This window comes from Triticum aestivum, chromosome 3B (genome assembly GCF_018294505.1).
Source record: "Triticum aestivum cultivar Chinese Spring chromosome 3B, IWGSC CS RefSeq v2.1, whole genome shotgun sequence".
Taxonomy (NCBI): Eukaryota; Viridiplantae; Streptophyta; class Magnoliopsida; order Poales; family Poaceae; genus Triticum; species Triticum aestivum.
Window position 1 is genome coordinate 795,838,814 of NC_057801.1, and position 14,959 is coordinate 795,853,772.

The 14,959-nt window shown below is 48.0% G+C and overlaps 1 protein-coding gene across 1 annotated transcript; it reads left to right on the top strand.

Annotated features, from left to right (window-relative positions):
* Positions 1-12,489: 12,489 nt before the first annotated feature.
* On the top strand, positions 12,490-13,965 carry LOC123066631 (uncharacterized). The gene has a single exon (XM_044489677.1). The coding sequence runs from the start codon at positions 12,522-12,524 to the stop codon at positions 13,638-13,640; it is 1,119 nt and encodes a 372-aa protein (XP_044345612.1). The 5' UTR covers positions 12,490-12,521; the 3' UTR covers positions 13,641-13,965.
* Positions 13,966-14,959: the final 994 nt, after the last annotated feature.

Sequence of the window (14,959 nt, forward strand, 5' to 3'; positions counted from 1 at the left end):
GCTCAGTGCGGGGTTCTTGTTAGGGACAAGATCCCGATCAGTATCCAGCAATGGTTAAAGCCTAAGAAGGAAGACCCTGAGGTGTCTTATGTCTCTGATATGCAGAAAGAAGATCTTTGGACAATGCTTAAGGCAAATTTCAGCCTACTGCCAGAGGAGGATCCGGAGAAGCCAGTAAAAGAGCAATTGATCAAGTCTCATGCTCTTAAGAAGATGGCAGAACTATTCAGGAGGTGGAAGAATGAGCTGAAAACGTTTGTCGAAAAAGAAAAGACCAGAATTCATCGGAAAGTATGAGAAGATCAGAGATCAATGGCCCGCATTTGTGGCCCACAAGACATCAGAAAAGAGTAAGAAGATATTAGCGACAAACAAGATTAATGCTGCGAAGAAGAAGCATCACCATCGCACGGGGTCAGGTGGTTTGATACGTCTCCGTCGTATCTATAATTTTTGAGTGTTCCATGCCAATATTCTTCAACTTTCATATACTTTTGGCAACTTTTTATACTATTTTTGGGACTAACATATTGATCAAGTGCCCAGTGTCAGTTCCTGTTTGTTGCATGTTTTATGTTTCACACAAAACCAATATCAAACGGAGTCCAAACGGGATAAAAACGGACGGAGAATTATTTTGGAATATTTGGGACTTTCCGGAGGAAGAATCAACGCGAAAAGGTGTCTGAGGTGGCCACGAGACAGGGGGCGCGCCCACACACCCTGGGAGCGCCTGGCACTCTCGTGGGCCACCCGTAAGGCGGTTGATACCCTTCTTTTTCCGCAGGAAAGCTAATTTTATGAGAAAAATCTAGGCGAAAGATTCACCCCAATCGGAGTTACGGATCTCCAGATATAAAGGAAACGGTGAAGGGGCAGAATCATAGGACGCAGAAACAGAGAGATAGATCCAATCTCGGAGGGGCTCTCGCCACTCCCACGCCATGGGAGCCAAGGACCAGAGGGGAAACCCTTCTCCCATCTAAGGAGGAGGTCAAGGAAGAAGAAGAAGAAGGGGGGGCTCTCTCCCCCTTGCTTCCGGTGGCGCCGAAATGCCGCCGGGGGCCATCATCATCACCGCGATCTACACCAACACCTCCGCCGTCTTCACGAACATCTCCATCACCTACCCCATGTATATTCAATGGTCCACTCTCCCGCATCCTGCTATACCCTCTACTTGAACATGGTGGTTTATGCTTCATATTATTATCCAGTGATGTGTTGCCATCCTATGATGTCTGAGTAGATTTTCGTTGTCCTATCGGTGATTGATGAATTGCTATGATTGGTTTGAGTTGCATGTTTTACTATTGGTGTTGTTCTAGGGTTCCCTCCGTGTCGTGCAAGCGTGAGGGATCCCTGTTGTAGGGTTTGCAATATGCTTATGATTTGCTTATGGTGGGTGGCGTGAGTGAACAGAAGCACAGACCCGAGTAAGTAGGTTGTTTGCGTATGGGATAAAGGGGACTTGATACTTTAATGCTATGGTTGGGTTTTACCTTAATGAATCTTTAGTAGTTGCGGATGCTTGCTAGAGTTCCAATCATAAGTGCATATGATCCAAGTAGAGAAAGTATGTTAGCTTATGCCTCTCCCTCAAATAGAATTGCAATAGTGATTACCGATCTAGTAACATAGTCAATTGCTTAGGGACAATTTCACAACTCCTACCACCACTTTTCCGCACTCGGTTTATTTACTTTATTGCTCTTTATCTAAACAGCCCCTAGTTTATATTTACGTGTTCTTTATTATCTTGCAAACCTATCCTATCGCAACTACAAAGTACTTCTAGTTTCATACTTGTTCTAGGTAAAGCGAATGTCAAGCGTGCGTAGAGTTGTATCGGTGGTCGATAGAACTTGAGGGAATATTTATTCTACCTATAGATCCTCGTTGGGTTCGACACTCTTACTTATCGAAAACTGTTGTGATCCCCTACAGGGTTATCATGGTTACCTCAAAGCCCGACCTTTGTGGGACAAGGCTGAGAATGACCTGATTGCTAAAGGGGTCGAACCAGAGACATTGATTTGGCCAGACCGTTGCCGAACTTGGTTCTTCGGGGTTGGCTAAACCTTGGACCCTCTATCAGGGAAGTGCGTTTGGACGGAAGAGCAACTGCGAATACCCGTCAGGAGGCTTCAGGAGTATATCGAGAAAGTGCAGGAAGGGACGTTCGTTCCAGACAGAGAGAACAATGAGCTCACAATGGCCCTCGGAAATCCTGAGAACCCTGGACGGACACGAGGCACGCCAGCCTCCCTTCCGTGGAAGGCTGGGTTTTGAGACGCAGGGGGTTACAAAACCCAGGAGAGGAGGAAGAAAGTGGAGCATAGCCAACTGCACGCGCTGCATGAAAGGGTACAAGGGCTAGAGGAACGAGAAGCAGATCGCAGCAAACGACCTGCCGAAGCTTCCCCTGAAGCTACCCCACCATCTCAGCGGAGAAGCAGCGTGGCTTCCACCGAGCAGACTCAGCAGCTGGAGCCTGTCTTCACGGCTCCTGCTAGCTACCCCGTGGATGCTATCACGGAGTCTCAACATTGCCACCTTATGACGCGATGGATGACATTGAAAGTCAAGACGGCTGTTGGCTCTATTATACCTAATGAACCTGGCTCAACCTACCACGGCCAGCCGATTCCAGAAGGATATGCTAGGGTGATGGTGGATCAAATAACGGACGGATTTGAGGACCTTCAGCTTGACCACCCTACTGGTGAAGGGGAGATTTGGATGGGCTCTTCTCTGAAGACTCCATGCCTATGGCAGAAGGAGCTCATCAACCTTCTGAACTAGACACCTCCCCCTCCTCCTCCTCCTCCGGCGAGTTAGGGCACTCCGCCTCCTCCTCCGCCTCCTCCGGCGAGTGATCAAGGCACTCAGCCTCCTTCTCCGGCGCGTGGCGGCACTCCGCCTCCTTCTCCGCCTGCGCCGGCGTGCCCGAGCAGCCAGCTGCCTCCTCCTTCTCCGCCTCGTCAACAAGGGCAGAAGAGACCCGCCGCCACTCCGGCTGCTCCGGCGCGTCATCCTTCTCCTCCGCCTCGTAAGAAAGGAAAGACAGCCGCAGCCGCTCCGTCTGCTCCGGCGTCTAGCAGTACAGCCAGAGGCAGACAATACAAATACGGTCCTTCTCTGAAGACTCCAGAGAAGTTACCATACGAGAGGAGCCAGGAGGAAAAACCGAAGTGACCAACTTCTTTGAAGGGGTCAAAGCAAAGAAAAATCCACCTCCGGAGGAGAAGATAGATCCGGTAAAAGCGAAGCATACTCTGGCTGCCCTGACGAAACCACCAAAGTCTCCGGCGAAAGACAACTATGAGCGCATTCTTACAAAGTCATTTATCGAAGCGGAACGGTCGGGAAGTACTGTCAGTGGTCAAAGGTTAGCAGAACAACGAGCTGGGAAAAAAGTTGCCCAGCTCGGCGAACAAGCGAACCAATCATTGCCCCCGCTCTAGGTGTCTAGCGTTGTCGCGAATCATCCGGGCGGGATGGTGCCCGGTTATAACGATCTTGGAGATTACCTGCCCGAAGATGCACATTTTGATTTCTTGGAGGTGGACGAACATAGATACGTGTACAGGAAGCCTCTCGTCAAAGATGAAAAATCTCTAACAACGATGATGCGAAGATTCCATGATTGGTATATGAAAACCTGCAGAGAGTCTGAGGGGAGGAATATTTTGACGCTCAGAGTTAAAGAGGAGCATGACCTCGTTGGAATTGAACTATTGAATGTTCTATTTGAGGAGTTCTTCGAGTTTTTCAATCTAAAGGCCCTTGATAAGTTAATGATCACTTGCTACTGCCAGTAAGTAGTACTACTTCTGTCATTAAGTCTCTATATATAGGTCAGCTCTTTCATTGCATGTATTTTTAATTATTCTCACTATATTATGCAAATTGAAGATCGCCGAATTGAAGAAAAGACAAATCGGTGATATTGGGTTCATTAACACAAATCTCATAGATGCATATATGGTTAAATTTCAGGTCAAAGATACCGAGGCCAAGCTGCTACAATCGTTTATATTAAATCAAAACAAAGCTATAATACTCTTCCCTTACGAATTCGGGTGAGTGTTATTGTCTTGTGCATATTCGGTTTCCCTTATTAGTCGAGGTTATAGTAATGTAATTGATGAGTTATGCATGCATGCGCAGCTTCCACTATATTCTCCTAGAGATTAAGCTTGAGCAGGGACTAGTAACCGTCTTAGACTCGAGACGAAAAGATCTCAAGAAGTACGTGGACATGACTGAAATTCTAGAGAAGTAAGTTAAATCGATCATTATCGCACCATATCGGCAACTTCAATTTGTTCATTTCCTGATAACAAGTAATTATTTTCTTTGTCTGGCAGGGTTTGGAGTAAATTCACCTCAAAAACTCCGAGACTGATGAAGAAGCTGCAATTTAGACACCCGAAAGTAAGTACTATAGTAGCATATATGTTCCACGCATCTCCTAGTGATTAAAGCGCTAGTTTCATCAATGCCTTTTAGCATGCTTGCTAATTATCAGTTTGATTGACCTCTATTTCTTGTAAAGTGGTTGTGGCAGGAAGAAGGGACTAATTACTGTGGATACTACATTTGCGAGTCCATCCGCCACACGACCTGTGAGTGGGGTTACTCCAACAAACAATATGAAGTGCGTAAATAATTATATTCACAATTTTATTTTATTACCATCATTTGTGTTCAGTTTCATTTATTCATATATATGTATTGACCCCCTTCTTCAAATTAGATATTTCGGATGCGGGATGAACTCCTACCACCAGATGGTATGCGAGGAATTCAAGAGGAATTGGCGGCATTCTTTCTTGACCACGTGATCACTAAAGACGGAGAATACCATGTGGACCCTGATGCGTTCAATTTTAATTAGGAGATTATATTGTAAAAGATACTTATATTGTATATATGTAGCCAGTGGCGTCGGATAGATATACGAGAACTTGTTGTTCGACCAATCTCTTAGAGAAGGAGAGGTGGTCGATATAACTTCTCTTTGTATGCATCTGTTCATGACGATCTTCTGTTTCCTTCATTTTCTTAACTAGCTAGCGTGTCTAGTCCTCTCTATACGTATAGTACATAGCGTCGACCAAGCACGGAGATAAGAGAGGACACTTCTCTCTTTTTTTTTGAGGGTTATTCACTTCTCTCTATTAATTAGCTAGCTAACAAAATATATGAAACACCTAAATTAACCCCCCAAAACCCCAAACCCTCCCCCCATTCAAAAAAAACAAAAACCCCAGCACTTGAGATGCTGACGCGTGGATGCCTATTGGTCCCGGTTGGTGCCACCAATCGGGACCAAAGGTCCTCCTGCCTGGGCTCGCCACACCGGCCACGTGGAGGCCCATCTGTCCTGGTTTATGCAAGAACCGGGACTAAAGGTCTAGGGCATTAGTACCGACACTTTAGTCCTGGTTCAAAACCCGGGACAAATGGCCCCCACGAACTGGGACAATAGGTCATTTTTCTACTAGTGCTCTCATGTTCGTGTTCTTCGTCCTGAACTTAATCTCAAAGAGTGATTTGCTTTTGTGGTGTTATGAATGCTTATAATATCATGACCATCATGTTGAACTCGATGATATTTTTGCTTCTGGTACAAGTGAATGTTTTTTTCTTTAAGCTAGTGTTGGTGGTGATTAGATAGCGGTAATGACTATGATGATCAAATAGTGATAATGACGACTACGATGATTCTTAGCTATAGCTAGCTAGAGTATATATACTCATGTTGATGATATGATGCAAGAGTTTTTATATTAATATGATGATGATGATGAGTTATTATATCATTTAATGAAAGAAACCGTAGGTTAGTTTCAGTTGGATGGATACTAGCTAAGTGATCAAGTATATGCCATATCCATATATATTATACTTGAGATCAAGTATAATATATATGGATATGGCATATACTTGATCACTTAGCTAGTAGCTATAGGACCCAATGCATCCAGTCGAAACTAATCTGTGGTACTTTCACCTAATGATTTAACAACTCATTATAATGTAAAACAATCACTAAATTAAATTAAAAACACAAAATTAAAGGAAAAATTAAAAAAACACCCAAACATTTAGTACCGGTTGGTGTTACCAACCGGTACTAATGTCCTACACGCACCCGGGCCTAGCTCGTGCCACGTGGTGGCACTTTAGCGCCGGTTCGTGACGAACCGGTACTAAAGGGGGGGACCTTTAGTCCCCACTCTTTAGTGCCGGTTGCCGAACCGGCACTAAAGGCCGTTACGAACCGGCACTAAAGGCCAGTTCTGCACTAGTGATCGTTCGGGGAGAAGATCGACTGCCTGCCGTTCTCGACGATATCGCACTGCGATAAAGCCAGTGCCTTGCGCCGACTCCTATCGGCACGCTCCGCGTGGCGCCTTGTCGTCCTCTCTGCCCAGAACTCGTTCTCGGCGACGACGTCCTCCGGGTGGCGACGGCGCAACTCCCCATGGCTCGCTCGTCCTCCTCGACGATGAGGAGGTGGCGCTGCTGCCGCACGTGGTCCGCACGGTCCTGGTCGGTGATGAGACGCGACGGAGGGGCGACACGTTGCACCTGCTTGCGCATGAAGACATCGCGGAAGTTCATCTGCGATCGGGGCCTGTCCAAGCGCCACGCCGCCGCGTCGTACGCGCGGGCCGCCTCGTGCACACTCCGGAACGAGCCGAGGCCGAGACAGAAGTCGCCGGACCGGATCTCGGCAGAGTACCAGCCGTTGGGGCACTCGCGGACGCCGCGGTAGCCCGAAGAACCCCGGCGGCGCGCCGGTGGGGAAAGCGGCGAGAAAAAATGGCGAGGTGGCGAGGAGGAGGGTGCGTGGCAGTGTGCTGTGCGCGTGGCGAGCGCGGGATTTTATAGGTGCGCGTGAAGTGGCGCGCCAAATCTACCGCGCCGCGTGCCGCTTTCTCCCGCGCGCGGTAAGTTCCCGCAACCGCTGGAGAGCGTGAAACTGGCCGGCACGCGCTAAAACGCAATTTTACTGCGCGGGCGCGCCTTTTGCCGCGCCTGTTGGAGATGCTCTTATAATGGGGAGTAACATTGTGTCGTATCATGCAACACTTAATTTACTAGATTGTAGACTCATTTTGTCTTGGTATGTGTGATGTTACAGTAACTAGATATGTTACCACATGCCTCTCTTTCCCCATTAATTACTCACCACATCATTCATTTTATCTAAAAATATGTGATGTTACCACCTATATTACTCCCACTATGGAAAGTCTAAACATAAACACGAACATCCACCTATCTCATGGCGAGTGGCGATCCTCGAGGCCGGCCGGCCAGTTCACCGCTCAATGACGTTTGTCTCCCTGTAGTGGCGCATCTAGCTGGTGTGCCATGGCAAACCTGGATTTTTTTGACAAATATTTGTGTACCATATTAGTAGAAAACAGGGCTTTCGTTTGGGCCAGATAAGCCTATTAGTTCCGGTTTAGTCACGAATCGGTACCCATGGGGACATTGGTCCTGGTTCGTGCGGCTAAAGGCATTAGTCCCGGTCCAAGTGAGCCCTTTAGTACCGATTTGAGACACGAACCGGACTAAAGGATGCGACGCGCTTTAGTCTCGGTTCGTATCTCAAACCGGGACTAAAGGTCCCATTTTCAAACTCTACCCCCCCCCCCCCCCCCGCCTTTTGGGAGTTGTAAAAACTTTAAAAATTAAAATCCTTCAAGATGTAGTTATGTTACTACATCTATTAGTTAGAAAAATTTAAAAACTTAAATTTGGACATGTTTTGCAAAAAAAATGTTATGAAAAAATAAAACGGTCATATCTTTTGCATACAATGTCGAAAAAGAACGCATAATATATCAACGAAAATCCGCACCCGATTTTGACCGCCATAGGCCTATTTGCAATTTTTTAGAATCCTCAAATTCTAAAAGGAATGTCAGTTTTTTTTGAATTTTGGTTAAATCTGGTCAATCTATGGTCAAACTCTTATTCAAGAAGTATTAATGGTACTAAATAATTATTCAAGAATATTAGTGTTACTAAATAATTATTTCATTATTTTGAATTTTAGTCAAATCATGTCAAACTGTGGTCAAACTATGGTCAAACGATGGTCAAACTACTTATTCAAGATGTATTAGTATTACTAAATAATTATTCAAGAATATTAGTGTTAATAAATAATTAGTTCATTTTTTTTTGAATTTTGGTCAAATCTGGTTAAACTATGGTCAAACAATCGTCAAACTACTTATTCAAGAAATATTAGTGTTACTAAATAATTACTGTTTTTTAGAATAATAGTTCAAACTCAAACAATGAAACATGTGACTTCATGCTCAAGCTAAACTCCTGAGGGTTAATAGGATTGACATCTTAGTATTGTCAGAAAAACAACAAGTGCAGACTTGAAAACGAGAGGGAATAGAACCCGAAAGTTAAGCGTGCTCAGGCTGGAGTAGTGAGAGGATAGGTGACCGGGTCGGGAAGTTAGATGATTTGAAATGATGAGGGATGATTAGAGAATAGAGGTTAAATTGAGCTGTGATGAGCGTGATTAGAGGTTAAATTGTAAAATAATTTGAAAATCAGGAATTGTTAAATTCGTAAAATTCCCTTTAGTCCCGGTTGGTAACACCAACCGGGACTAAAAGTGAAGCTCCAGACAGCGACCACGTGGAGGGCCTTTAGTCCCGGTTGGTGTTACAACCGGTTTAGTCCCGGTTTCAGAACCAGGACTAAATGCCCTTATGAACCGGGACAAATGGCCTTTTTTCTATTAGTGTCATGTGGTAACTAGCTGATTTTCAAGTCTCATCCAACCCAATTCGAATACACATCAACTTTTTAAAAGTGTGCACGTCTTCGGTTTTATTTCTGGGTCCGCCATTGTCTGGCCGTACGGTTTCAGGGCGCGTGTGCCCTATGTTTCATTCCATTATGTAAGTTTACATAAGACATATTTTTAACAAGAATTTTATAATGTAAGGTGTATTTGTTCTAATGCCACTTTTACCCTCCCTCGGGCGACGGGCAGCGGCCAGCGGCGCTAGTATTTGGAACAAGTTTTAGCAAAACCAGTTTTAAGAGTATTTTTCGGGAAACCAGTTTTAAGCTGTTGTTTTATTAAAACCAGTTTATAGAATACTTTGTTTGTCGTCTCTTTCGGGTCATCCTCAACCTTGAGAAAGATTCCAAGACGCTGACATGAGAGGCAAGAGGGCAAGCACCGCGCCCAGCACATCGACCACGGCACAGTTCATGCTGCTCCCGACGGGCCTTTCACGCACATGGATCTGGGCGCGCTCGACCTTGTGATGTCCATCAAAATTGCTGGCCGCTGCTGGGGCTGGGGCGCGCGGCTGCCAGGGAGCTCGGGCGCCACGCCACTGAGCTGTGCCGTGGCGAACGTCTATGAGATGGAGGCAATGACGGAGACATTAAGCGTGCTGCGTGGGAAGGTGCTACGCGCGCTCGACGTGACGGAAGCTGCGCTCGTTCCTCGCGTCCGACCAGGCCTGAACGCTGGGTTCGTCGGCGGCGCCAACCTCGTCTTCGGCGGCGCCACCACCGCCATCAACCCCACCGTGCTGCGCTCCATCGGCCTGTGATGCGTTCCATATATGTGTATGTTGCACGCCGATCGTTTCATTAGCTAATCTATAAGCGACTCAAAAGAGCTCGCCGGAGGCCGGCTGCGGCGAGGTAGGTGTTGTCGAGGCTGAATGGTGCGAGCACGGAACAGGGCTCGAGTGGCTGCTCCTTGAGGAGGCAGGCCGTGGCCTGCCCCAGCCGCTGCTTCTCTGACGGTAAGAATGGTGGGCTCGCCGGCGGCACCAGCGTTCTAGATTTGCACTACGTCGTCGACAGTGGAGGGAGCAGCAGCCGTGGCACTCACACCACCACCTGGAATCGGCTGTGACCTTGCTGTACTGGACGCTGCCCGCTGCTTTTCAGGAAAGCCATCTACAGGGCGGCGGCCGCAGCGGCGCCGAGCAAGCCCACGGTCACAGGAGAAACACCGATGTCGTCCTCACCGAGGAGCAGCTGCCAGGACACCTGAAACGGGGCTATCCTTGCCGTAGTACACCTGAAACGAGGTCTCATGGAAGCAATCTCGTCTGCGATTGAAACGAACGATGTAGTACTAAACTGGTTTGTACAAAAACAACGATTAGTCGTTTTTCCAAATACTCGTTTTTCTGGTTTATGCGAAACCAAGTTTTCCTTATCCCGAGATTGGGTGGACCAACCAAACATAGTTTTAGGTGGTTAGAATCCTAAACGTGATTAGTGGAAACAGGTTTGGTATAAATCCCGTATCCAAACAACCCCATAGAGCAACGACGCACAGGGGGCATTTCGTAGCCATCTAGCAGTGGAGCGATGTATCATCTTTGAGTTCTGCTGCAGCAACCGGTACTGTAGCGACTGTCGTACCTGATTTTTATTGTTTTTTTACTTTGAATTTTTTAAATGAATATATATTTTTACATGTGAATTATTATACATTTTTCTAGATTTTACAAATAATGCGAGCAACAATAATGTTCATAATGTGGAGACATTTATTTGCTCTATTCCTTTTCATAAAGTGGAGACATTCATACACAACAATAACGTTGACAGTAATTAACCCCCTCCCCCCCCAGCACAAAAGCTGACTGTTCATTTGACATAATCTTTGGCGGTAATAGCTTTAGGTGCTTGTAAACAATTTTCGATGCAATTTTGTATAGAACATTGCATAAACTGATGGGACAAAATTGTGTAAGCAAAGTCAGATTTTTTTAACCTTTGAGATCAGTACTAATGGAGTATCATTGATGCACTCAGCTGACTCGGTGCCCTCCACAATCCTGAGAACTGCTATAGTCTCCTCTTCTTTGCAAACTTTCGAGTGACTCTGAAAGAAGTGCGTTGGAAATCCGTCTGAACGGAATAAAAGGATGTGGTCATATATTCCAGTTCAGTAGTATCCTCCGTCACTCTTCCATCAGGGAGTTGCAGCATCTTGATTTGGTTCTTCCTTCGACGACGACTTGCCGTGAGGTGAAAAAAAAGAAGTATTTTTGTTGCCGTGTGAAAGCCATTCCAGTCTAGCTAGCTCTCTGGCTCCATAGTATTTTTCAATGTTTTAAATAGCGGGCTATGGAAAATAGCGGTAGGCCTTCAAATCAGCTATAACGGGCTATAGCGGCTATTTATGAAAGCGACCATGTAACGGCACCCTACTGAAAAATCAATAGCGGGCTATAGCCAGCTATTTAAAACTATGGTATTTCTTGGCGGTGAAAAAGTTCCAGCAGCCGATCTGCAATTTTAGGTGAAACTTCTGAAAAGCTAGTGGAATCAATTTTCAGGTTTTTGTTTTGTTTCGAGAGAAAGCCCTTTGTGAAATTCAACGAACCAAGCCCAACACACACTAGGTCCAGCCCGGCCTGGATCATTAACGGCCTTCCTAATAAGAATCTAAACCTAACAGCCACCCAATGACCTGCGAGCTCACCGTCACATGACTGACTCGGATCAGTGCGGTTTGTGCGGCTCTAGGGATTCATGGCGTCACTCTTTGCTGGAGTGCACAGCGTCGAGGAGTGTTTGGGCCTTGATTGATGAGGATATCACACATAAAATCATAGACAACAGCGAGCCTAGTGCAAGACAGTGGCTATTCACGCTCATGCAGTTGTTATCACATGGTCAGTTTGTCCTAATGGCAGTAACACTATGGTCTATATGGCATGCCCGTCGGAAAGCCATCCACGAGTCTATATTCCAAAGCCCTCACGCCACTCACAATTTCATCATCAGATTCATGGATGATCTGAATATTATAGCAGTTAAGGAGGACAGTGGGGCTGCAAAAAGTGGAGCTGCAATGCCGGCCCAAGGGAGGCCAAAGAAACCACCTGCGGGCTACTGCAAGATACATGTCGACGCTGGAGTCATGGCTCGAAGGGGCGGCTCAGCAGCAGCAGTATGCCGTGATGAGTGGGGAAACTACCTGGGTAGCTCCGCACTGGTCCTGGAGGGAGTGGTAGATCCGGCCACTTTGGAGGCCATAGCGTGTCGGGAAGCCCTGTCCCTAGCTGATGATTTGGGTATTCAAAATTTCATAGTCGCATCAGATTGCCAGCAGATCATCTCAGATATCAACAAGAACTCACGAGGCGCGTATGGAGCTATTATCACAGAGATAAAACTTAGATCAACTACTTTTCTTTGTAATTTTTCTTTCGAGAGTCGTGCTGTTAATTATGAAGCACATAGCTTAGCCAAATTTTCGCTTTCTAGAGATCCGGGACGACACGTCTGGTTGGGCGTGTCTCACGACCAGCGATGTATCCCACACCATGTGGACTTTCATGAATAAATTTGGCTTTACCCCTCAAAAAAAAAACCTAACAGCCACCCCTAAAAAAAATCTAAACCTAACAGCATTCGCAGTTCGCACACACCAGGTCTCCAACCCAGCGCCGCACTCGGAGCACAAGCGGCGGCGACGAATGGCGAAGTGGGGGAAGCGCCGGACGAGGACCTCGCCGCCGGCCACCACCATCTCCGCAAACCCCGCCTCGTCCTCGCCGCACTTCCTACCGGACCTGATCCCGCTGGTCGCGAGCCGGCTGACGACCCTCGAGGACTTCTTCGCCCTCCGCGCCGCCTGCCGCGCCTACCGGGCACGCCTCCCGCTGTCGTCGTCCAACCTCGCCTCGCAGGGCCCGCTCCTCCTCGTCCGCCACAAGGCCTCTACCTCGGAGGCTCTCTTCCACGTCCCCCTCCGCCGCATCCTCCGCTTCCGCCTCCCTTGCGCCGGCCAGGGCCCCATCCTCACCTGTCTCCGCTGGCTCTTCCCTGCCCGCGTCGGCGTCGCCCTTGGGAACCCTAGCCCCACCTCCTTCCACTCCTTCGGCTGCCGCGTCGCCATCCAAGACGCCAGCCGCCCCGACCTCCGCATCCGCCACCTACTCACAGGCAAGCGAGCCGGAGCCCGCCTCCCTGGACCGCCAGAAGAGTGTGACGCAGTTATCTTTTCCGGCGACCTCATCATTGCATTCACGCGATGGCAGCCTGACATCTACTACTGCCGCACCGGGGATGCTCACTGGCGAGCGGCCTGGTGTGATGGAGGCTACCAGCTTTACAGTCTGATGTCCTTGAAAGGCACGCTCTATGCGTTGACTTACCCGAATTACGGCCTTGCGACCGTCGAGCTTGACAACAATTCGGTGGTGTTATCGTTTCTTGAAGATAAACTGAGTGCGCAGACAGTTCTGAATTGTTCGACTTTATGGCTCGCAGAGTGCCACGGTCAGCTATTGCTCGTTGTCAGAACCTCTACGTGCCATGTTTTCCGGTGGAAGTCCGGGGAGAGGAAGTGGGCGAGGACCGAAAGCATTGGCGGTTGCAGCTTGTTCTTTAATTTGCATGAATTTGCCGGTTGTCTTGGTCCAGATCATCCGGCAGTTCGAAGGGACTGCTTGTACTTTACTGGGTGGTCTGGGAACTGGAGTGAGTATTCTTTGGTTGATGGATCTTTGCATGAGAACGTTGTCGACTACCCTGGGCAAGCAGCAAGGAAGAATTATGTACCACTGGCATGGGTCCTTCCAAGCATCTGCTGATGTAGCAAAACGCATACCAGAACTGTCGAAGCTTTCAAGGTACATTTGCTCCCTAGCTAGTGACTAATTAATGGCTTAGTTTTGTGTTTTCATTTTGTTAACCATAATATTCAAGTAACTCTTTAGCACTAAGTGTATATGAACTTGTATATGAATGGATATCCTGCTCAATGCCTTCTTAAAATTCTTCACAGTAATTTTGACAAGTCCTAGAAATTAGTCTTAGGTTATGGTTTGCTTATTTCTCTCTGACGACAATGCTTGATGACAACAGCAAATAGTGGAATGAATATTTAGTGAATTAACCAAGACCGTCACTTGGCAGCAGAACCCCATACATATTGCAGACTGACATTGCAATCTAATTAATGCCCTTATTGGGCTTGCCTAGAAGGGTTTGGGTGGTGTGTGGCGCTTCCTTCGCTCGTGCAATGGTAAACGAGGTCGGTACGGACTAAATACTCCCTTCGTTCGGATTTAGATGTCGCAACGTTTTTTTTGCGAAAACCCCCTCCATCTATTTCCGACCGAACCCACGGTCCTTGACCTCACTCTCTTCTCCGGCTGGCCGCCGCGGTCCGTACGGTGCTCTTCTCCGGCTCGCCGCCGCGCTGCCGCCGCGCTCTCCCCCCTCCCCTCCCCTCCCTACCTTCTATCGCGTCGCCGCGCTCTCCTCCCCCACCTTCGGTGGCCTAGCCACGCTCCTCTCCTCCTTCCCGCGGCGACGGATTGGGTTCAAGCTTCGACCTTTGAGTTCAAGTCGGCGACGGATTCCGTCGATGCGAGGCCTTCACCGCCGCCAAGATCCTGGCGCCGGTGGCCGCGAGCTTCAGGGGAGACCCCATCCTCTCTCCCTCCCAGATCCACCACGCAAAGCTCGCCTCGCTCGCGCCTGCTCCGCTCCGTGCCCCCGACGCTCCGTGCCCTCGCGCCTGCGCCTGCTCCGCTCCGTGCCCCCGACACCCCTGCTCTGCTCCGCCATGGAGGATGCGCTCCGCCATGGAGGATGCTGCTCCACCCCGCCATGGAGGATGCTGCTCCACCCCTGCGCCGCTCCGTGCCCCCGACGCTATGGAGGACGCCGCTCCATCCCTGCTCCAGCCTCAAGGTACTCCACCCCTGCTCAAGCCTGAAGGAACAACCATGGAGCTGCTTGTGAATGTTGCGCTGCTGTTCATCTCTGAATGTTGGGCTCCATATCTGAATATTGAGTGCTCCTGCATATTCTGAATTACTAGTGCATCCAGGAATCATTTAAGTTATGAACCATTGCATATTCTGAATTTTGTTCTACTCATTATGGTAGTGTTGCTGCTAGA